This window comes from Juglans regia, chromosome 8, assembly GCF_001411555.2.
Source record: "Juglans regia cultivar Chandler chromosome 8, Walnut 2.0, whole genome shotgun sequence".
NCBI lineage: Eukaryota > Viridiplantae > Streptophyta > Magnoliopsida > Fagales > Juglandaceae > Juglans > Juglans regia.
In genome coordinates, this window is record NC_049908.1 from 4,179,972 (window position 1) to 4,203,427 (window position 23,456).

Genomic DNA, 23,456 nt, shown 5'->3' on the forward strand with positions numbered 1-23,456 from the left:
TCTTCTCTCTCTCCTACATAATAATATATATATATATGAATAATTTTAGAATTTTAAATCTTCACCGTTGAACTTGGCTTTATGTGTCAATCTGATATTTATTTGGTTCCCATTCTCTCGAAGCTTCTTCCCGACCCACTCTCTCTGGCTCTTTCTCAATCCAACCTACTCTCTCTCACTCTCGGTAGCCGCTAGCGACGCTGTGCGTCTCCTCCAGCCACCAACGTAGCCACCCACAACAGCAGCGCCGCCAGACGCAACCCTCAAACCATCGTAAACTATTGTGATGCCCTACCGCACCCCCCTTCCCCCTGCGAATCACACCCTAACTCTCATCTGCTCTCTCTCTCTCTCTCCTCTGCGAAGTGTGATGTCCTACGCCTCCCTCCCCCCGATTCATTTCTCTCATCTGCTCTCTTTCGCTCTGCTCTACGCCTGCACCTGCATCTGTGATGCCCTAGCCCCTCCCGAAATCACTCTCTCATCTGCTCTATCTCTCTCTTTGCTATCTGCAATGCCGAATGATGGAAGTACTCAAGCTTGGGATCCAAGAGATTAGAACGGATTTCCGTTTGGGTATGTTTTTTTTCCTTCCCTCTGTTTTGTTCTCTATTTCTTGATTTTGGGTTTTTTTTTTTTTTGAGTATGTTTGAATGTTTGAGGAGTATCTGTTTAGATCTATTTAGCTGCAAAATGCTAGAGTCGTGGGTTATTATTATTTGGAAGATTTGTTTAGATCTCTTTAGATTTGTTTAGATCTATTATAGATAACATATATATATAATGAAGATTTGTTATTATTTGGAAGAAATGGTTTTTGGGATGATGTATCTTTGATTTTTCTAGATTTTTTTTTTAAATTAGTTGTGTTTCTGGGTGGAGTTTGGAAAAAAAAATTGGGGCCTTTGGGTTCCAAAATATTTTTAGGAAAAGCAAAGACTTTAGAGAGTTAAGCAACAATTTCATGTTTGGCTCCATATTAACGATTGGTGCAATGCTTGGTGCTGTCACAAGTGGTAGGATTGCAGACTTCATTGGTCGAAAAGGGGTATGTTGAATTTAAAACTTTGATTTGGTAGTGCTCAACGTTGGTCATCTCTATTCTTACTAAACCATGTATTTTAACCTTTTGGAGTTTTAATGGAAGCAGGCAATGAGGATGTCAGCTGGTTTCTGCATTGCAGGATGGCTTGTTGTATATTTCTCTTGCATTGTTTGCACATTTCAATTCTTGGTGTAAGAGATTAAATCTTCTCATATTGCTGAAACTTCTTGCTATTATGGTTTTTTTCGTATGACTTTAATGTAGGGTGCTTTTCCCCTTGACATGGGAAGGTTATTCACAGGATATGGAGTTGGAGTTTTCTCCTATGTTCTTGTTTATTAATTTTGCTAAGAGAAGTGGCTGTCTAGGGATATCTGGATCTCCTACCACTTCATGTGCTTCCCCTCAACTTTGATTGTCTACATATTTCTTTGACTTTTGGTTTTAATATATAAAGTTTATTAACAATTTCTTAAGCATGGAGTAATTCATATATTGTAATTTTGGTTTTTGTAATGTAATGTATAAATAATGAATAATGTAATATGTAGTCATTGTAGTGGATTGCATTGTGATGCATATGAATTTATGCATTTAGTATTTAGAACACAAATATTATGCTTTCCAATTTGACTTCTTAGAATTGTTTTTAATAAAATAAAGGCTTTTATATAAAAAAATAATGATGGTCTGAAATTTAAATAAATATAGGCTTTTAGTGTTAAAAAAAAAAAAAACCCGGGTATAACCCGGAACCCGGGTTATACCCGGGTTTTTTGGTCAAAGTTGTTTTTTTATTGTTGTGTTATCGATATGTGGGTCTCTTATTCTTTCTTTGCTTAGTTTTGGTTTAATATATTTTGTTTGGTCTGGATTAGGTATTGTCTGAGGAAGTTGAAGAAGGTGAAGAAGAGCAATGGGCAAATGCTTGCTATCAATGAGGTATATTCTTGAATCTCTCCTATGAGTTGATTGTCTATGAAATGATTTATTGGATAATGATCTAGGTAATTGTGGTTTTAGAACTCTATGTTGTGTTCTTCATTCCGAAGAACCTAGTATTCTTTTTGTGCTTATGATTTACGATGTTTGTTAAAATGTAGAGAAATGCTGAGCGTGGTTATCAAATTAGCTGTGATTTTTTAGTGTTGGTGTTGTTGCTTGTTTTGCTTTCCATATTAATTTGAGGGTATGATGTTTGTTATTTGATCATTTAGTATTTCTTCCATGCAATGAAGCAACAAATTATGTTTATGTGACACCCACCCGTGGGTAGCCCAAGTGGTATGGGTGAACTTGTGTCCATGAGCCCCACCCATGTCACAGGTTCCATTTTCCCAAGGATCAAACTGTGATTTAAGTGGGAGGTCATGGCGGTGGGTTGATAAACAAATACATTTTTTTCGGAAGTATTTTTTTCAGAGGGGGTTGATTTGTTTTCTTTTTTAAATCTGGGTGGAATGTTCTCTAATGAACAATTTTTGTAATTGTTCTTGTTTCTGTATTTACAGAAATTGCATTTTTCTAATTTCCTTTGTTCTCGGGCATTTCTATTTGTTGTTTCTATTATCTGTGTTCCCAATATTCTCTGCAGCCAATATTCTCTATTTGTTGTTTTTAATTTATTATTTTAATTATATTAAATTTTATTTTTAATTTTTTGAACTAATTAGGATTTGCAAAATTAGAGATCAAAGCTAGACACTCAAGTTAAGGTCTATTCTGATGTAAGTGTTTGCTGGGTATCACAAAACGTGGTTGTATGTTTATTTTGTTTTGTTTTCTATATATGAAAACTCTGTGCATGACTTTGGATGTATTTTTATTTTTTGAATTTTTGATATATAGTCATTTGTGCTTGAATAAAGTATCTCGTTTACATGGGTGCTTGTTCTGTTTTTTGAACTGTCAAGTATTGGAATTGATATTTGGATCTTATGCTGGGTTTGCCCACACTTCTGGTTGGGGATTGCCATTAGAAACATCATATGTATTTTTTTCGGAGGGGTTGATTTGTTTTCTTTTTTAAATCTGGGTGGAATGTTCTCTAATGAACAATTTTTGTAATTGTTCTTGTTTCTGTATTTACAAAAATTGCATTTTTCTAATTTCCTTTGTTCTCGGGCATTTCTATTTGTTGTTTCTATTATCTGTGTTCCCAATATTCTCTGCAGCCAATATTCTCTATTTGTTGTTTTTAATTTATTATTTTAATTATATTAAATTTTATTTTTAATTTTTTGAGCTAATTAGGATTTGCAAAATTAGAGATCAAAGCTAGACACTCAAGTTAAGGTCTATTCTGATGTAAGTGTTTGTTGGGTATCACAAAACGTGGTTGTATGTTTATTTTGTTTTGTTTTCTATATATGAAAACTCTGTGCATGACTTTGGATGTATTTTTATTTTTTGAATTTTTGATATATAGTCATTTGTGCTTGAATAAAGTATCTCGTTTACATGGGTGCTTGTTCTGTTTTTTGAACTGTCAAGTATTGGAATTGATATTTGGATCTTATGCTGGGTTTGCCCACACTTCTGGTTGGGGATTGCCATTAGAAACATCATATGTATTTTTTTCGGAGGGGTTGATTTGTTTTCTTTTTTAAATCTGGGTGGAATGTTCTCTAATGAACAATTTTTGTAATTGTTCTTGTTTCTGTATTTACAAAAATTGCATTTTTCTAATTTCCTTTGTTCTCGGGCATTTCTATTTGTTGTTTCTATTATCTGTGTTCCCAATATTCTCTGCAGCCAATATTCTCTATTTGTTGTTTTTAATTTATTATTTTAATTATATTAAATTTTATTTTTAATTTTTTGAGCTAATTAGGATTTGCAAAATTAGAGATCAAAGCTAGACACTCAAGTTAAGGTCTATTCTGATGTAAGTGTTTGTTGGGTATCACAAAACGTGGTTGTATGTTTATTTTGTTTTGTTTTCTATATATGAAAACTCTGTGCATGACTTTGGATGTATTTTTATTTTTTGAATTTTTGATATATAGTCATTTGTGCTTGAATAAAGTATCTCGTTTACATGGGTGCTTGTTCTGTTTTTTGAACTTTCAAGTATTGGAATTGATATTTGGATCTTATGCTGGGTTTGCCCACACTTCTGGTTGGGGATTGCCATTAGAAACATCATATGTATTTTTTTCGGAGGGGTTGATTTGTTTTCTTTTTTAAATCTGGGTGGAATGTTCTCTAATGAACAATTTTTGTAATTGTTCTTGTTTCTGTATTTACAAAAATTGCATTTTTCTAATTTCCTTTGTTCTCGGGCATTTCTATTTGTTGTTTCTATTATCTGTGTTCCCAATATTCTCTGCAGCCAATATTCTCTATTTGTTGTTTTTAATTTATTATTTTAATTATATTAAATTTTATTTTTAATTTTTTGAGCTAATTAGGATTTGCAAAATTAGAGATCAAAGCTAGACACTCAAGTTAAGGTCTATTCTGATGTAAGTGTTTGCTGGGTATCACAAAACGTGGTTGTATGTTTATTTTGTTTTGTTTTCTATATATGAAAACTCTGTGCATGACTTTGGATGTATTTTGAATTTTTGAATTTTTGATATATAGTCATTTGTGCTTGAATAAAGTATCTCGTTTACATAGGTGCTTGTTCTGTTTTTTGAACTTTCAAGTATTGGAATTGATATTTGGATCTTATGCTGGGTTTGCCCACACTTCTGGTTGGGGATTGCCATTAGAAACATCATATGTTTGATAAAATGGTGGTCTTTATGTAAACAAAACAAATAATTTGAGATTAGGTTGACACAAGACTAACGAAGCTAGAAACACAGTATCAAACATGAAAGTAAAAAAATATTTACTCTAAATAACTAACAGAAAATATTACACTAAACAATCATGCACTTACAATGATCAAACACCAGAAAATTTTAGTTTTTGAAATCTGCTGGTAAGAACACCTTAGAAGAGCTGGGAAAGAAGCTGAAAAGAACTCATCAGTAGAAGAAATCATCAGTAAAAATCAGCAGTAAATATTAAAAATCAGTAAAAGGAAAAAAATAGAGGATAAGAGAAGAGACGGTAAAGAAGCTGAAAAGATGATCCGTACGTAAAAGAAAAAATGGAGTATTAGAGAAGAAGTAAAAAATACAGGATTTTTCAGAAAATTACCTGTAATGAGGAACAATATCTGGAACCAAACAAAGAACACTATGAAAATAAGAACTCTCCTAAAGATGAACACAACATCATCTTTTAAAGTATGTTCCTTCTCTTTCTAGGCGTCCTCTGACCTCTTATCTATCACCCATATCACCCATCATATCACCCATCAGACTGCTGTAAAGTAAGTAAAAGTTGTAAAACCAATCAAATCAGACATCAAATCAGAGATAAAAAGAAAATCTTCCAACAAAATCAGACATAAAATCACACGGAAAAACAAGAAAAATACTGTTGATTTCTGTTCATTTGAGATAGGCTCTGATAAATAGAATTTTTCATTTATATATATATTATCTTCCATCTTTTTTGTCATGAATATGATCAGCTGGGGATTTGGTCGAGGGCTTTAATATAAACCCTAGCTAGCTTGAGATAAAGAAAATGTATATATATGGCAGAAAACCTTATATATAGAGAAAAAAGGTTTATTAGAAACCTTTTGTGGAAACTTAGCTGCTATGATTTTCTAATAAAGCCGTGTGTGTGGCTTTATATAGAGAAAAAAGGTTTATTAGAAACCTTTTGTGGAAACTTAGCTGCTATGATTTTCTAATAAAGCCGTGTGTGTGGCTTTATTAGAACTCTAGGTTAAAAAGGTTTAATATAAACCCTAGCTAGCTTGAGATAAAGAAAATGTATATATATGGCAGAAAACCTTATGATCAGCTAGCTCAAGATCAATGTTGTGAGACACATGATATATAAATGTGTGTGTGTTACATACTCTATATAGAATTCTTTACAAGTTATTAATTAAACACATTAATTCATTACAGATTCTCTCTCTTGTACAATATTTAATAAGGAAACTTCTGTGAAAGATTGCTGAAATTATTTCCTGTCATTATATATATATATATATATCGATATATAATAGGAGCCATAAGTCTGCAACAGGCCGGAGTAGTCTTTGTTGGATATTGGTGGATGAGAACGTACAAGTTTTATTATTTTTAATCATTTAAATATGTAAATCGTTATATTATTTATATTCATGTGCTGAATCAACCTACTGACACAAGCAATTTCTTTCTCCTGCTGACACAAGCAATTTCTTTCTGCTGACACAAGCAAAAAGACTGCTTTTTAAAAAAATACAACTGAGTGAATAAATGTCAGTAAATGCAGAATATCTGAATAATTATCTATATTCATGTGTCAGTAAATGCTTGTATCAGTATAAAATGTCAGTAAATGCAGAAGCTGCTGTATTATCATGTGAGAGAGAGATCAGAACAAATCAGGGCAAAATAGACTCTGCTTTTCGAGACACAGTCTATTTCATGCATGTATGCTTTTTATTTTTGAACCTTTTGGTTTTGGCACATATATAGATCGCTTTGATCTCCCTTTTTTGGTGAATAACATGCTCTGACTTTTTAATTCATTTGAAAGATTCAACAGTATGAGTAAAAGGGTACATAATTCCTACATTTTCATGCATTTAATTATGAATGCAATTGGAGAATTGAATCAAAGGTCGATATTCTGGAAATTCAAAGGCAAAGTATATAATTCTTTACAAGTTATTAATTAAACACATTAATTCATTACAGATTCTCTCTCTTGTACAATATTTAATAAGGAAACTTCTGTGAAAGATTGTTGAAATTATTTCCTGTCATTATATATATATATCGATATATAATAGGAGCCATATGTAGGCCGGAGTAGTCTTTGTTGGGAGTAGTCTTTGTTGGATATTGGTGGATCAGAACGTACAAGTTTTATCATTTTTAATTATTTAATAATTATCTATATTGAATCACCTACTGACACAAGTAATTTCTTTTTCCCGCTGACACAAGCAAAAAGACTGCTTTTTAAAAAAGTACAACTAAGTGAATAAATGTCAGTTAATGCAGAACATCTGAATAATTATTTATATTCATGTGTCAGTAAATGCTTGTATCAGTATAAAATGTTAGTAAATGCAGAACATCACCATTCTCAAAGCTATTCACTGATCCCACGAAAGAAAAAGTTTTTTAAAGGTCTTTTCCTCTGCAAAAAGATATTAAAGTAATAAAAAGACATTTACGGACACAAAATATAAAAAGCAGTATGTGCTACACGGATGTCACACGGAAAAACAAGAAAACCACTGTTCATTCCTGTTCATTTGAGATAGGCTCTTATATAATAGAGATAGATATATGTGTATACCCGAGCAGTACGTACGATATGAAATTAAAAGATTAGTAAGGCCTGCCCATTTTGCATTGAAGCTTACGTACATATGCATATTTCAACATCAACTTGGCATCATATTTGATACATACAAGTTTCTACGTGTTGCTTATTTCAATAATGTTACCATATATATAAATTTATATATATATATATATATAACTTGTCACGTACGCTTGGAACAGAGAAGCTGTATTCCATCACAACGAGCTAGCTGCATGCAGCTTATTTCAATACTATCATATATAAACTCGTTATTAGGAGGCCATAGTACTGATCTATATATCTTCAAACCCTGAAAATCACAAATAAAAAGAAAAACATGAATGACGAATTAATTATTACATGCTTTTGATATTTATTAATGCAAGTTAACAAACAAAAGCAGTACTAATTAATTAATGTGCAATTTCATGGATCAAGACTTACTGAGTATATTCAATTCTGATTTTTCCGGCATCAAGATTAGCTATTGCAGAGAAAGCTTCTCGAGAGAGATCGATGGTTCCTTGACATCCTGGTGGACAGTAATCGACGATTTTAACCACAACGCTCGTACCCTTGCAAGGTTGTGGTACACCCTGATTTGTTGCTCCGATGCATCTGACTCTATAACTTCTCCCACAGGCTGCCCGATTCCCCCATATTGCATCGCTTGCGGCAGCTATCATGACACCATTGTTTTGAAATCCATAGCACGAAGAGGCTGCAGTAGTCAACGATAATAATTAATTGTTGAAACTTATGAAAGGTTCTTATAATTAAATCTAATCACGTAATTGGAGTTTGATGCATGCAACAGGACAGTACATAGCATTTGCCCTCCCCATTTGAAATTGAGCATGCTAATTTGCATGCATCACACTAGCTAGATTGATTTCATGCATATTCAAGAGTTTACTAATTTGATTTAGATGAATTTGAGCACATGAAGAAAATAGAGATTTCTAACTTGATGGGGATGGGATTTGAGTTAAGTTGAATTATTAAGAAATCTAATTAAATTTTTCTTAATTTCAATGAATCTCACATTGTTAGAAAAAAGAAATATGAGTGCTTAAAAATAAAAAGAATTACATTTACAAGGCAATGCAAAGAATATGTATATTTTCAACATTATTGATATGACAGATATTGATTGGAAAGATAAGTTTAAAAAATATAAGAACTCTTTGCATCGAAAATATGTCTACTTTAAAAATCTGAAAGATATAGATAAAGTATGATATGAAAGCTCATAAGATATATATATTTATATATATATATATACACACACACATATGCATCGATGTTAATTAATTGATACATATAAATGGATATACTCACGAACATAAGGAGGAGTGTAGAAAGTAGCCGTCCCCTGTGCAGCATTTGCCACTGATGTGAGACTACATATGGTCATGGACACCATGATCAAAGCACGAATACCCAACCCCATCTTTTTTCCCTATCAAAAACTACACGATGAGTCTATGACACTTCTACTTCTTTGTTGCAAAAAGATGTAGAGATAATGACTCAAATTTATAGAGTAAAATAAGAAGACTAATTGGTATATTTTTCTACACTAATAAATAAATAACATGTGGTTATGTGAGAATACCTCACACCCTATAAAATAATTGCCGTGAGAAGTAAAATAATAAATAGTGATTAATGACAAAAAAAATTTCTAGGTATTTTCTGTCTTCCTTTTCGGCTCAAAGGTACGTACAATAATTTTATATTATTTCACTTGGAACTACCTTATTTTCTTGTCGTCTCAAATGAACGTGCAAAATTGTCAGGGCGGCTATGCCTTCTAGCCTCACGACTGATAGTAATCTCAATACAAGTTTTAAATAGGGAAAATGCTAGGATCCTGTTCGTAGCTCCCGCTTCAAAAAAAAATTTAATTTTTTTTGACTTAATAATTAAGAAAATATTATTTAATAATATTATAATTTTTTTTAAATATTTAAAATGGTTAAAAAAATGATGTAAAAAAAAACTTAAAATGGACTACTGATTTTTTATAGTTAGAGCTCCTAGCGGTAGGTGTAGACACATAATTTAAATAGATTAATGTATGTTAATTGAAAAGTGATCTCAGTCATCTTTTAATTTAAACAGAACCTACGTCTTTTATAAAAGATTTTATTAAAAAAGAATAATTTTTATATATTTTTTAAAGCAAAATCTACAATTTTATAAAAACTTATATAAAATTCATCTATTTAAAATTTCTAGAAATCATTTTTCATCCAACTATATCTATAAATTTCGAGAACAGCTAGGATTGGAAAAGGCTAGATAAGATCAGTAGTACTAGAGGTTGCGTTGATTTTTTATTTTTATTTTTTTCAATTTTTGGACCACAACGGGAAGTGAGAACAAATTGCCGTGCTCGTGAGGGGGCTCCCATTATGGCCAGTTCATGGAATATATCTAATAATATTCTTCAATTAATATTATAAACGACAATGTTAATGTGTCTATCAAATGTGTCCACCAAATATATACTAGTGTAAATGAGTTTTTTTATTTTTATTTTCTTTATTTTAAACAATTTTTAAACATCCTTAACTATTAAGAACAAAATAAAAAATATATAAATTCACTAATAGTTATTTCTTCTTTTTTTTTTTTTTTTTTAATGAAAGAGAAAAATATCACATGTCCATGAGTGACCCCTCCAAATTTTATTAAAGAAAACCCTCACATATGGCAGATGAAAACCGTGGTAACAATCCAATACTTGAAACAAAAACCCAAGCATGCAAAATACACTAAACAATAATCCAAAGACCTATCACTAACATTAAATTACACTGACAAAGTTAAAAAGGACCCAACACTAATTTCCTTCTCAAATATGGCAGACCTCCCTTATCAAGTCTTAAGAAACCTCTTGCCATCTGTGGAAACTCCAAAGCAGAAGAATAAGTAAGATTACTCCCCTGAGCTCCAATTTTAGCTAGAATATCAACAACCGCATTGTATTCCCGATAAATATGTTTAAAAGTGCAACAAACTTGACCAAGAAATCTCATGATTTCTTCCCAGAAGTCTTCTAGATACCAGAAACCACACCTTTCATTTTCAATCCAATCAATAATCAATTTTGAATCCATCTCAATCTCAATAGCTTCACAACCCAAATGCCTAGCATGCCTCAAACCATATAGTAAACCCATAACCTCAGCATGGTTATTAGAGCAACAACCAATATGAGTAGAAAAACCCAACCGCAACTCACCATCATGATCACGAATTAAACCTCCTACTCCTGAAGCACCCGGATTGCCCAAAGAGCAGCCATCAACATTAAGTTTATACCAACCACGCTTTGGTTTCTCCCATTTAACAATCTTCTCACCCCTCATACAAACCCTTGGAATAGAAAGATTTAATGAGTGAAACAGCTCCTCGTCCCTTGTACTAATATTGTTTTGATCTTTGAACTTTAGAACAACCCAGGACAACCAATATTTAATCGACATACAGACCATGTCAAAGGATTCTAGGGTGCCCTCCATCCGAGCTTTACATCTCCTCCACCACAAACTCCATGTGATAATAATATGAAGGATACCAAGGATCTGTCCACTACAAGAAGAGCGTTTGGCCCGACGAAACCAACACGCCATTCGCTCTTTCCAATTCCTTCCAATCAAATTTGGCATACCTAAAAGCAAACAAGACCGACACCAAATCTGTGATGCCAATTCACCCAACGCAAGAAGATGACCCTGATCTTCATAGGCACCCAGAGCACAACAGTCACACTTTGAAACCAGAATAATACCCACTCTCCTCAGATGATCATCCACATGAAGACAACCATGCAAAGCTTTCCACATCAAAATCGACATTTTTTTTTTTTTTTTTGTATAAAAGGGTGTCATACCCAATTCATCCATTGAATCATAGGTGATGGAGTACGAAGACACTCCCAAGCACTTTTAGTGGAGAACTTCCCATCCGCCTTAGGAATCCAAATAAGAACATCCTCACCATATTTTAAATTTCTCAATTTTTCAATCAACATATATGTTTTCTCCACACCAACCAATCTTTGAAAATTGTCAATATTCCACTCAGCTCTAGATTTACACTCTATCAACGTTAGCGTAGGTAGATCCGTAATCTGTTGTTGATCACACAGAGGGCCCCCCCAACCCAATGATCCCTCCAAAAAGATAAATTCTCATTTTTTACCCTCCACAATGAGTTTTTTTGCACAAAAGGAAGACACTTCATAATCATACGCCAAAAGCAAGTTCCCTTCCTGGGATCAAACTAGCGAGATATGTTCAAATCCCACATATTTTGCTAAAAACATTGAGACCAAAAAGATTTACCTTGGAGAAGATTCCAAGCAAGCTTCATATGGAGAGACCTCTGAACTTCATGCAGATTCCGAAGACCCACACCTCCCTAAAAAAAGGGCTTACACATCGCATCCCACGAGCACTTTTAATTAACACTAATAGTTACTTCCTTAACCATTAAGAAACAAAATAAAAACAATATATATGAGTGGACACATTTGATGAACACATTTGATAATCATACTATCATTTTCCTATTACAGATTAATTAGTCTTGACCAGAATATTGCGTAAAAAACAAACCAAAACAAAATAAAATGGATACCATCGGTCTGAAACTGGACTAGTTACCCTCTCAAAACCCTCCCAGACTCAAAGTTAGCGAAAGGGGGTGGAAGCTTCAGCTCCTCCCCCCTAATCTCTTTTCCTTCCGCTCCCTTCTCTTATTGTCTGTGTAGTTTTTGTGTTTTTCAGGCCTAATAAGGGAGGATTGCCGTTTGGGTCTTTCCGGCCGTCACTTTTCAACACGCGCCCCATCAGGATGATGCCCAGCTGCCGATCTTCAAGACTACCGAATCAAGCATCCATCAGAGTGGAGCTTAGCCCGCACGCGCGGGAGGAAGTTTCTGGATCTCGTCTGCACGTGTCCATCAAGCGACACCGGGGAGCTTTCTGCAGACGCCACGCTCAGCTTCTCCGAATTCCTCGACTCTGGGACTTCCAAGATTGACTGTCGACTTTCCTTCCAGAGTTACCAGTGAACTGCACGCGCCACTGCCGACGCTATGTGCACTGTTCATTCATTTCGTTGTTCAGTTTTTTGTTTTTGTTGTTCAGTTTGTTCATTTTGACCCGAGTGAGGTGTTGAGCGATTGGATCGGACGCAATCTGGGGCAAGAGCTGTTCAAGAGATGTGGATGATGTTACGGCCGGTGGTCGTACGACCAGTGCTCGTGCGTAGGTGCTGCCTGTGCAGTGGAGGTTGTTTGTCCGTGTGTGAGCTAGGTGCTCGTGTCGTCAGGGCTCTATTTGCCGATGCTTGCGGTAGGCGTAATGTTCGGGTTCATACCAGTGCTTGTGGCTTTGTAGTTGGTTATGTGTTTTTATCTATAATTTTTTTGTTATTTTAGTTAGTAATATAATAGAAATAGGCTATTGGATTTAATATCCATAGCAGTGCCCCGTACTCTTCCTCCCTGAGAGGACAGAGGGAGTTGTGAAGTTCTATTTTTACAGAGCGCTTTCTCTGTTAGGAGCGAGTTCCTAAAAGTTAAGACAACGTCTGCTACAAAGGAATTTATGTGTGAGGAAGCACCAGAGCTTATGCGTAGTTTGACTTATAGTCTGAATTTTTCATGTACTAATAAGTCACATTTGTAACTTTGGTTTATTGATGAAACGAGTCTATTTCCATAAAAAACAAAAAAACAAAAAAAATGGAAAAATACGTACTATGTTTATGGTCCCAACTTCTTGATGTATTTTCAATTTTTTCGTGCTTATTAATAGGGCATTAACTTTGAATGTTTTCGTTATGTTTATGATACTTATAATTTGTCTTTTTGTTTCGTTGCATTCCGATTCTAACTTCCTAACTTTGTTATGTTTGTCGTTATGTTTAATTATTTTCTGGATACTTAGGGTCCTGACTTTGATTGCAGTACTTTCTCATATGAATTATCCTTATAATTTGTTTTGGTTAAATTGGAATCCGATCATTACATTTATCAAATAGTTATCTTTCTCTCCTCTTTAATTAATAATATCAGATAAAGTCTTAGGATGCTAACTCTGATCCATTTAAAAGAAAAAAAAAATTCATGTGTTTTTAAATTTATCTACTTTTTAAAAAATTTATGAACGAGACTTACACACCTTATGACTGTATAAATTATTTCTCCTATTTAATAAATTTTTTTGTTGCATTGGATGCTATAATCCGAAAAGAAATAAATACTATATTAAACAGTACTTATAAAAAGATTAATGTTGCTTAAAGTTAAAGTCTACTAACAACATGAAATACTGTAAAATTATATAAATATATATATATATATGTTGTATTTATCCATCTATTTTAAAATCTTAAATTGATCGTTCCTCCCTCCAAAGTCACAGCCACTAATTAATGATATAAAAAGTAGTGGAAGATGCAATATACATAGGGTGGCTCTACAGGGATTTTCGTTGGAACTTCAGCTAGTGTATTTTAGGTTTTATTTTTTATTTATATATATATTTTTAATACTTTTAAATATTTAAAAAAATAAAAAATTTATAATGTTATGAAAAAATATTTTATTAATTACTAAATTAAAAAAAAAAAAAAAAAATCTCAACGAGAGCTCCAGCAGAATGAGCAACATTTTTGTTTCCATATATATGGTAGGTGACCTCGAATGTACAGTCTCTGGCCTCTTCTTGTTCTTCATTTTAAGATGAGTTATACTCATTAATCATTATTCACTTCTATATTTTATATTTATAATTTTTTTTATAAAATATGAGACATAAAATAGTAAATAATAATTAATAAAAATTTTGTCTTTAAAGAATTAGAAGTTTGGCCAGGTCATAAAGCGTCGATGTGACTATTTTTTTGGTAGCACGTACGAATCGATCATGCAACTATTAATATGAAAATTTTAAAATCAAGGTGGTATTTCAATAAATATTATATTCCAAAATATAAAGGTTGCAGTTTACAACTATCATTAATCCCTCATTTATGTGCAAAAGAATATATATATATATATATATATATATATATATATATGAGAAAGTACTATAACTATAAAAAGATCTCACAAAAATAAATACAAAAATTAATATGATTTCATATGATATATTATATTTATTTTACAATAAAAAAAGTTTTATTATATGATATATCATATTAAATTACGTCAATTTATAAATTTATTTTTATAAAAAAATTTTTGTGATTAAACTATTTATCATTGAGTCATTTATATAAGTAGTTACTACCTTTGCCTTTGACCATACGGGTAGGAATAGTTCGAGGTTGAAGATGGGCCAATCACAGGCCTATCCTGGTTTGAGCACAACTGGGCCTCATTTTTCCTAACAAGAAAGGTGGGCCGAGATATGGATCTCACCCAAAAAATAAAATGAAATAATTACAAAAAAAAAAAAATTACAAAAGAAAGAATGATACGAGCATGGTTGGAAAGAGACCCACCTGCCCCCTTATGGTGTCTTCCACATAATAAAAGCCCTACTTATCAAATCTATTTCACAGGTCAGTCCACGGACCTATATCTTACTTCTTCCATATAGTTTTGAAAACATACTAACTATCAAGCGTTCTTGAAATGGAAAATTTTATGCACTATATTATTATTTTATTTTTATCATAATATATAAGATGTGACATATTTATCATTATTAAATAATTATTTATTAGATTTTTTTATCATCCAATAATAGATAAATATGTTATATCTTATACAATGAGATGAAAATAAGATGAGAGTATAGAGTATAAATTTTTTTATATAGATAATGTGATAATTATAATATATTATATAATTAAAATTCATTATATAAATATCTGTTTTAATTTACTTGGCATGATATAATAGGACGTGAGGATCACATATCTATATTATAAAATTGCATAATAATTACTAGATTTTACTTTTTTCCATGTTATGGTAACAATTGCGCACCCTCATCAAGTACCTATGTGTATTCATTGACGGTGATTTAGCAAAAATATGTTAAAAAATAAATGTGAAATGATATAGACATAATAATTGCACAACTTTTACACAACTTGTTAACATAATATTATTATCTATAACAATTATAATATAAATTCATTTTTTTCGATATACATTTACCGATATGTCATATTTTGGATAGAAGTGCTACAATCATAAATAAATTTTATAAAAATAAATTTATAAATTGACATGACTTTATATGATATGTTAAATCTAATTTACAATAAAAATAAATTTATAACATAACGTATTATATCAAATCACATCAATTTATAAAAAATAATTAAAACATCTCTATATTTTGAATGGTTGCTCATCGTTGATCATTGTTTTCCTTAACTCTACGTATGTAACATTACAAATATCATCTTGATTCCCCAAACTGTCTATTTAAGTTTTTCCAACAAAGCCATACCAACTCACAACTATTGTTACGCTGGTTGTGCATTTCTGCCGCATCATTAAAGCCAAAACTAATGATGCAAATAACCCCAAACACTTGAAGACTTAAATCTTCTCGGGGGTAAAGTTAAGCCAAGTCATACAACAGCAAATCAAGTTAATTTGTGAAAAATAGTTAAAACATCTCTCTATTTTAAATGGTTGCTCATCGTTGACCATTGTTCTCCTTAACTTCATGTAGGTAACATTACTAACACCATCTTGATTCCCCAAATCGTCTATTTAAGTTTCTCCAATAAAACTATCACCAACTCACAATTATCGGAATGCCGGTCTATGCGTTTCTGCTGCATCATCAAAGCCAAAACTAATGATGCAGATAACCCCAAACACTTGGGGAGTTAAATCTTTCCAAAGATAAAGTTAAGCCAAATCATACAACAGCAAATCCAAAGAAATGCAATAAAATGAAAATTGAAAAGGGCTTTATGGGTATTTGAAGCCGGCAACATACTTGACATGGATGAGGAATAAAAGTAATGGTTCTGTGTCGCTTTATTTTGCCCCATCGTTTATGTATTTAATTTTTTAAATTTTTTTTTACTTATTGGTTAAAAAAGTTATTATTAGTTTATTGATATATTTTTTTATTTTTTAAAAATATTTAAATATGTTAAAAAATATATAAAAAATAAAATTTGTATATATAGACACGCCCAATGGTCAAAACTGGCCGGCACATTAGTATTATTCTAAGAATAAATATGGATAGAGATTCTCTCCAATTTTCTGTCCTACAAGTACTATCCATAATTAAATAGAGATAGACACAACATGTAAATTTCACGACACGAATCCAAAACATATTTCTCCATTTTTTCTCTTTAGAAGAATTATTTTACGTATTTCCTGTCTTCCTCATCGGCTCAAAGGTACGTACAATAATTTTATATTCTTTCACTTGGAGCTAGGGGTGTAACTGGTCCGGTACGGTCCGGTCTGGTTTTGGATAAAATTTAGGACCGAACTGGTATGTACCGGTTTTGTATTTTTCAAAACCGATTACGCACTGGTTATCCTCCTAAACCGGTACCTCCGGTTTTATCGATTTCCGGTACAGTTTTCCCATTTTTTTAAAATGTAAGTTTCACAATTTTTCATTAAAAATTTGTTGATAAAAAAAAAAATTTTTGATTTAAAAAAAACTGTTTTATACTTTTATTAATATATTAGACTATATAATAATATTAATATTAGACTATTGGTATAGTTATAAGTTATATATTAGTAGTAGTTATAAACTTTTAGTGATTTAGTATTAACATTGTAATAATTTATAAATTATAATAAGAAATTATTTCATATATGAATATGTATATTATATATAAAATTTCACATAAAAATTTATAATTATACATTATATATAAAATTTATATATATTAATATTTTATATTTCATATAAAACTTATATATAAAAATATTATTTTTTTATTTTTTTTAATCAACCGGTCCGGTTCGGGTTAAAAAATTTCAAAATCAAAACCGGCCGATTTTTACATTTTAAAAATCGATTCCGGACCAGACCAGTTCAAAACCGATAAAACCAATCTGATTTGATTCGATCCGGACCGATTTTTCATTTTTTCAATTTTTCAATTTGAGTTTATACCCCTACTTGAAGCTACCTTAATTTCTTGTGCTCTCAAATGAACGTGCAAAATTGTCATGAGGGCGGGGCATATGCCTTCTGGCCTCACAACATCACATCAGCATCATCCTCGGAATTTTCCACCTTGTCCACTGTACCTAATATAGATAGCTTTGAGAGGCATTAGTACCATCCCCTAGAGTAGAGGCGAAAATTAATGGACGCAACTTCAACATCCAGCCACCTCGATAAATATAATATTTTAAAAGAGAATATTATGTATCAAATATTACTAATTTCCACATTTTACACTTTTAAATTTTTCATAAAATATAGAATAAGAAGTGATAAATAATAATTAATAAAGAAGAATTTTTCAATCCCAAAATATAACGTTTGCACGCGTATATAATTTACACAAATATTTGAAAGCTTGATAATCTTTTTAGCGGAGAATTTTTGCTTGCCAAACAAAACAAAAATGAATCTCTTGTTACTGATTCAAATCGAGTAATTTTTTTTACAAGCCATTTAAAATCTCGTACGTTTGATTGGGCTGGCTCGAAGTACTACGTACCTTATAGTTGTCTTGAACCATCCTTATATTACTTAAGTTTTTCTTTTTTTGTCATTCTACGAAGTTAGATTATCAAATTAATTAAGCTTACAAATAGATGTAAGGATATTAGATTAAATTATGTCAATTTATAAATTTTAATTTTATATTTATTTTTTTATGCCTAATATTTCTATAATTATTTTTATTAGTAACCAGGCCATGCAGATAAATTTCATACCAGAATTTTGTCGCATTACAACTCACATATTATGCCCAAGTACGTACACACAAACATATATATATATATATATATATATATATATTTATATATATATCCGATTACAAATCACATCATGCATATGTGTATACCCGAGCAGTACATACGATATGAAAGCAAAAGACTAGTAAGGCCGCCCATTTTGCATTGAAGCTTACATACATATGCATATTTCAACATCAACTTGGCATCATATTTGATACATACAAGTTTCAACGTGTAGCTTATTTCATTAATGTTACTATATATATATATATATATATATATATATATAACTTGTCACGTACGCTTGAAACAAAGAAGAACTCCATCACGATCGAGCTAGCTGCATGCAGCTTATTTCAATACTATCATATATAAACTCGTTATTAGGAGGCCATAATACTGATCTATATATCTTCAAATCCTGAAAATCACAAATAAAAAGAAAAACAATGAAAAATTAGTTATTACATGCTTTTGATATTTAATGCACGTTAACAAACAGAAGTAGTACTAAATTAATGTGCAATTTCATGGATCGAGGCTTACTGAGTATATTCAATTCTGATTTTTCCGGCATCAGGATTAGCTATTGCAGAGAAAGCTTCTTGAGAGAGATCGATGGTTCCTTGACATCCTGGAGGACAGTAATCGACGATTTTAACCACAACGCTCGTATCCTTGCAAGGTTGTGGTACACCCTGATTTGTTGCCCCGATGCATCTGACACTATAACTTCTCCCACAGGCTGCTCGATTCTCCCATATTACATCGCTTGCAGCAGCTATCATGACACCATCGTCTTGAAATCCGTAGCACGAAGAGGCTGTAGTAGTCAATGACAATAATTAATTGTTGAAACTCATGAAAGATTCTTATAATTAAATCTGATTACGTAATTTGAGTTTGATACATGTAGCAGGGCAGTACATAGCATTTGCCCGCCCCATTTGAAATTGAGCATGCTAATTTGCACGCATCACACTAGCTTGATTGATTTCATGCATATTCAAGAGTAGTTTACTAATTTGATTTAGATGAATTTTAGCACATGAAGAAAATAAAGATTTCTAACTTGATGGGATTTGAGTTAAGTTGAATTATTAAGAAATCTAATTAATTTTTTCTTAATTTCAGTGAAGCTCACATTGTTAGAAAAAAGAAAGATAATAGTGCTTAAAAATAAAAAGAATTATAATTATAAGGCGATGTAAAGAATACGTATATACTCAACATTATTGATATGAAAAATATTGATTGGGAAGAAAAGTTTAAAATAACTCTTTGCATCGAAAATATGTCCACTTTAAAAATTTTGAAAGATATAAGTAAAGTATGATATAAAAGCTCATAAGATATATATATATATATATATATACACGCATACACTTTGGTCGATGTTAATTAATAGATACATGTAAATGGATATACTCACGAACATAAGGAGGAGTGTAGAAAGTAGCGGTCCCCTCTGCAGCATTTGCCACGGACGTGAGAGTAAATATGGTCATAGACACCATGATCAAAGCACGAATACCCAATCCCATCTTTTTTTCCTATCAAAAACTACACGACGAGTCTATTACAGTTCTACTTCTCTTATGCAAAAGATGTAGAGATAATGACTCCAATTTATAGAGTAATATAAGAAGACTAACTGGTATATTTTTCTACACTAACAAATAAATAATACATGGTTATGTGAGAATACATCATGCTTATAAAATAATTACCGTGTAATGTAAAATAATAAATAGTAATCGATAAGAAGAAATTTGCTGTATATTTGTTGTCTTTCTTATCGGCTCAAAGGTACGTATAATAATTTTATATTATTTAACTTGGAACTACCTTAATTTCTTGTCGTCTCAAATGAACGTGCAAAATCGTCAGGGCGGCTATGCCTTCTAGCCTAGCCTCACAACATCACATCATCGTCATCATCTTATAGTTATCTCTATTCAAGTTTTAAATAGGGAAAATGCTAGGATCCTGTTGGTAGCTCCGTTTCAAAATTTTTTTAGTTTTTTTTATTTATTAAGTAATTAAGAAAATGTTATTTAATAATATTATAAATTTTTTTAAATATTTAAAAATATTAAAAAATTATGTGAAAATAAACAAACTTAAAATGGATTACTAATCTTTGACAGTGAAAGCTCCCAACAATAAGTGTAGACCCACCATTTAAATAGATTAATGACTGTTAATTAAGAAGTGATTTTATCTCATTTTTCAATTAAAATTGAGCTTAATTTTATATATGTCTTTTATAAAAGATTTTATTCAAAAAAAATAATTTTTATATACATTTTAAGATAAAATCTACAATTTTAAAAAAATTTATATAAAATTTATCTATTTAAAATTTATAAAAATCATTTTTCGTCCAACTATATCTATAAATTTCGAGAACAGCTAGGATTGGAAAGCGCTAGATAAGATCAGTGGTAATATTAGAGGTTGCGTTGATTTTTTTTTATTTTTTATTTTTTCCAATTTTTGGACCACAATGGGAAGTGAGAAGAAATTGCCGTGCTCGTGAGCGGGCTACTATTATGGCCGGTTCATGGAATATACCGAATTATATTCTTCAATTAATATTATAAGCAACAATGTTAAGGTGTCTATCAAATGTGCCCATCAAATATATATATTAGTATAGATGAGTTTTTTTATTTATTTTTTAAATATTTTTTAAACATCCTTAATCATTAAGAATAAAATAAAAAATATATAAATTTATTAATAATCAATTCCTTAATTATTAAAAAAAAAACAACATATATGAGTGGACACATTTGATGGACATATTTGATAACCATAATATTATTTTCCTTTTACATATTAATTAGTCTTGACTGGAATATTGGGTAAAAAACAAACCAAAACAATTTAAAATGGAAAAATACGTACTATGTTTATGGTCCCAACTTCTTGATGTATTTTTAATTTTTTCGTGCTTATTAATAGGGTGTTTACTTTGAATGTTTTCGTTACATTTATGATACTTATTTGTTTCTTTTTTTGTTTGTTTCGTTGCATTCGGATTCTAACTTCCTAACTTTGTTGTGTTTATCGTTATGTTTATATTTTCTGGATAGATTTAATTTGATTCTAGTACTTTCTCATATGAATTATCCTTATAACTCGTGTTGGTTAAATTGGGATCCTATCGTTACATTTATCAAATAATTATCTTTCTCTCCTCTTTAATTAGTAATGCCAGATAAAATCTTAAAATGTACAACTCTCGTCCATTTAAAAAAAGTAAATGAGATCTATTACAAAAAAAAAAAAAAAAATTCATGCATTTTTAAATTTATCTATTTTTAAAAAAATTTATAAACGAGACTTACATTCTTTATCATTGTAAAAATTATTTCTCTTTTTTAATTAATTCTTTTGTTACATTGGATGCTATAATTCGAAAAGAAATAAATACTATATTAAACACTACTTATAAAAGATTAACGTTGTTTAAAGTTTTTTTTTTTTGATAGAATGTTGTTTAAAGTTAAAGTCTACTGACAACATGAAATACTGTAAAATTATATATATATGTTGTATTTATCCATCTATTTTAAAATCTTAAATTGATCGCCCTTCCTCCCTCCAAAGTCACAGCCACTAATTAATGATATAAAAAGTAGTGGAAGATGCAATATACATAGGGTGGCTCTACAGGGATTTTCGTTGGAACTTCAGCTAGTGTATTTTAGGTTTTATTTTTTATTTATATATATATTTTTAATACTTTTAAATATTTAAAAAAATAAAAAATTTATAATATTATAAAAAAATATTTTATTAATTACTAAATTAAAAAATAAAAATAAAAAATCTCAACGAGAGCTCCAGCAGAATGAGCAACATTTTTGTTTCCATATATATGGTAGGTGACCTCTAATGTACAGTCTCTGGCCTCTTCTTGTTCTTCATTTTAAGATGAGTTTTACTCATTAATCATTATTCACTTCTATATTTTATATTTATAATTTTTTTTATAAAATATGAGACATAAAATAGTAAATAATAATTAATAAAAATTTTTTCTTTAAAGAATTAGAAGTTTGGCCAGGTCATAAAGCGTCGATGTGACTATTTTTTTGGTAGCACGTCACTACAAGAAAAATGGCATTTTCCAGCGCTCAAAATCGCCACAAATACCCTTCAGAATCGCTACATTTGATCATTTGCGGCGATTGGAAAAAATCGTCAGAAAATTGACAATTTCCGGCGATTTTAGTCTGTCGAAAATGTTCAAAAAATACAGAAATGGCCTTCCCATTTACTTTAAAATCGCTGAAAACAACTATTTCCGGCGATATATATCGCCACAAAAACTTAAAAAATCGCCGCAAATAACTTATTATTTTTTCAACGATTTTAAATTATCGTCGTCATTAGGTATTTCCAGCGGGTGGTTTTCGCCAAAAAAAGGTATTTCTGGCGATTTTATATCGCCGGTAATAAGTTCATGCTATGAAAAAATATTTCCGGCGAATTTTACTCGCCGGAAAAAGTGTTTCAGAAAATAATAAAAGAAAATTCGCAAAACATGCCTTAAAAAGGAAACAGATGCCTCAAATGAGATGAACTGGAGAATAATGATAGGAAGAAACCTTTTTAAGTTATAAGATGAAACATCCAACAAATTGAACTACTTAAAGGACCAACACTCAAAAGTTAACCAAATCAAACAGCTAAAAACTAAACTAAATTTATTCTGCCTTTGTATTTCCGGCTGCTTTCAAGGGGGAGGAGCATTAAACTTTAAGATTTAGTGCGACAACTTTTAGCAAAATAAAGGTTAGCAGGTCCTTCCATCTAAATTGCAGTGGGAAATTGAAATTCAAGAAATTTCCAAACAATTATGAAGACTGAATCAAATGAGAAAACTAAGAGGAAATTCAACATTGAAGATACCAAATGCTATGGGCGTTCAATACAACGGCACTATGGGCTGCAAGATGAATGGAGAATGAGTTCAACAAATGCTAGTAACTCAAAACAACAAACATCGGGGTGATGGGGTATCCACATCTCAGAAACTAAAGATGAAAGAAAAAGGGCATGCCT

The 23,456-nt window shown here is 31.1% G+C and overlaps 2 protein-coding genes across 2 annotated transcripts; both read right to left on the reverse strand.

Moving 5' to 3' along the window:
- Nucleotides 1-7,554: 7,554 nt before the first annotated feature.
- On the reverse strand, nucleotides 7,555-8,931 carry LOC109015751 (EG45-like domain containing protein). Its single transcript, XM_035693512.1, has 3 exons — nucleotides 8,771-8,931; nucleotides 7,874-8,150; nucleotides 7,555-7,739 (listed from the first exon to the last, which is right to left on the reverse strand). The coding sequence occupies exons 1-3, from the start codon at nucleotides 8,880-8,882 to the stop codon at nucleotides 7,733-7,735; spliced, it is 396 nt and encodes a 131-aa protein (XP_035549405.1). The 5' UTR covers nucleotides 8,883-8,931; the 3' UTR covers nucleotides 7,555-7,732.
- A 9,779-nt stretch (nucleotides 8,932-18,710) lies between these two features.
- LOC109018358 (EG45-like domain containing protein) lies at nucleotides 18,711-19,962 on the reverse strand. The gene is made up of 3 exons (XM_035693598.1): nucleotides 19,810-19,962; nucleotides 18,924-19,200; nucleotides 18,711-18,798 (listed from the first exon to the last, which is right to left on the reverse strand). Exons 1-3 carry the CDS (start codon nucleotides 19,919-19,921, stop codon nucleotides 18,792-18,794), a joined length of 396 nt encoding a protein of 131 aa, XP_035549491.1. The 5' UTR covers nucleotides 19,922-19,962; the 3' UTR covers nucleotides 18,711-18,791.
- Nucleotides 19,963-23,456: the final 3,494 nt, after the last annotated feature.

Coding starts and splice junctions, on each gene's coding strand:
- LOC109015751 (XM_035693512.1), bottom strand. CDS start 8,882: ATGGGGTTGGGTATTCGTGCTTTGATCATGGTGTCCATGACCATATGT. Junction 8,151..8,770: donor CTACACTCCTCCTTATGTTC/GTGAGTATATCC, acceptor TGACTACTGCAG/CCTCTTCGTGCTATGGATTT.
- LOC109018358 (XM_035693598.1), bottom strand. CDS start 19,921: ATGGGATTGGGTATTCGTGCTTTGATCATGGTGTCTATGACCATATTT. Junction 19,201..19,809: donor CTACACTCCTCCTTATGTTC/GTGAGTATATCC, acceptor TGACTACTACAG/CCTCTTCGTGCTACGGATTT.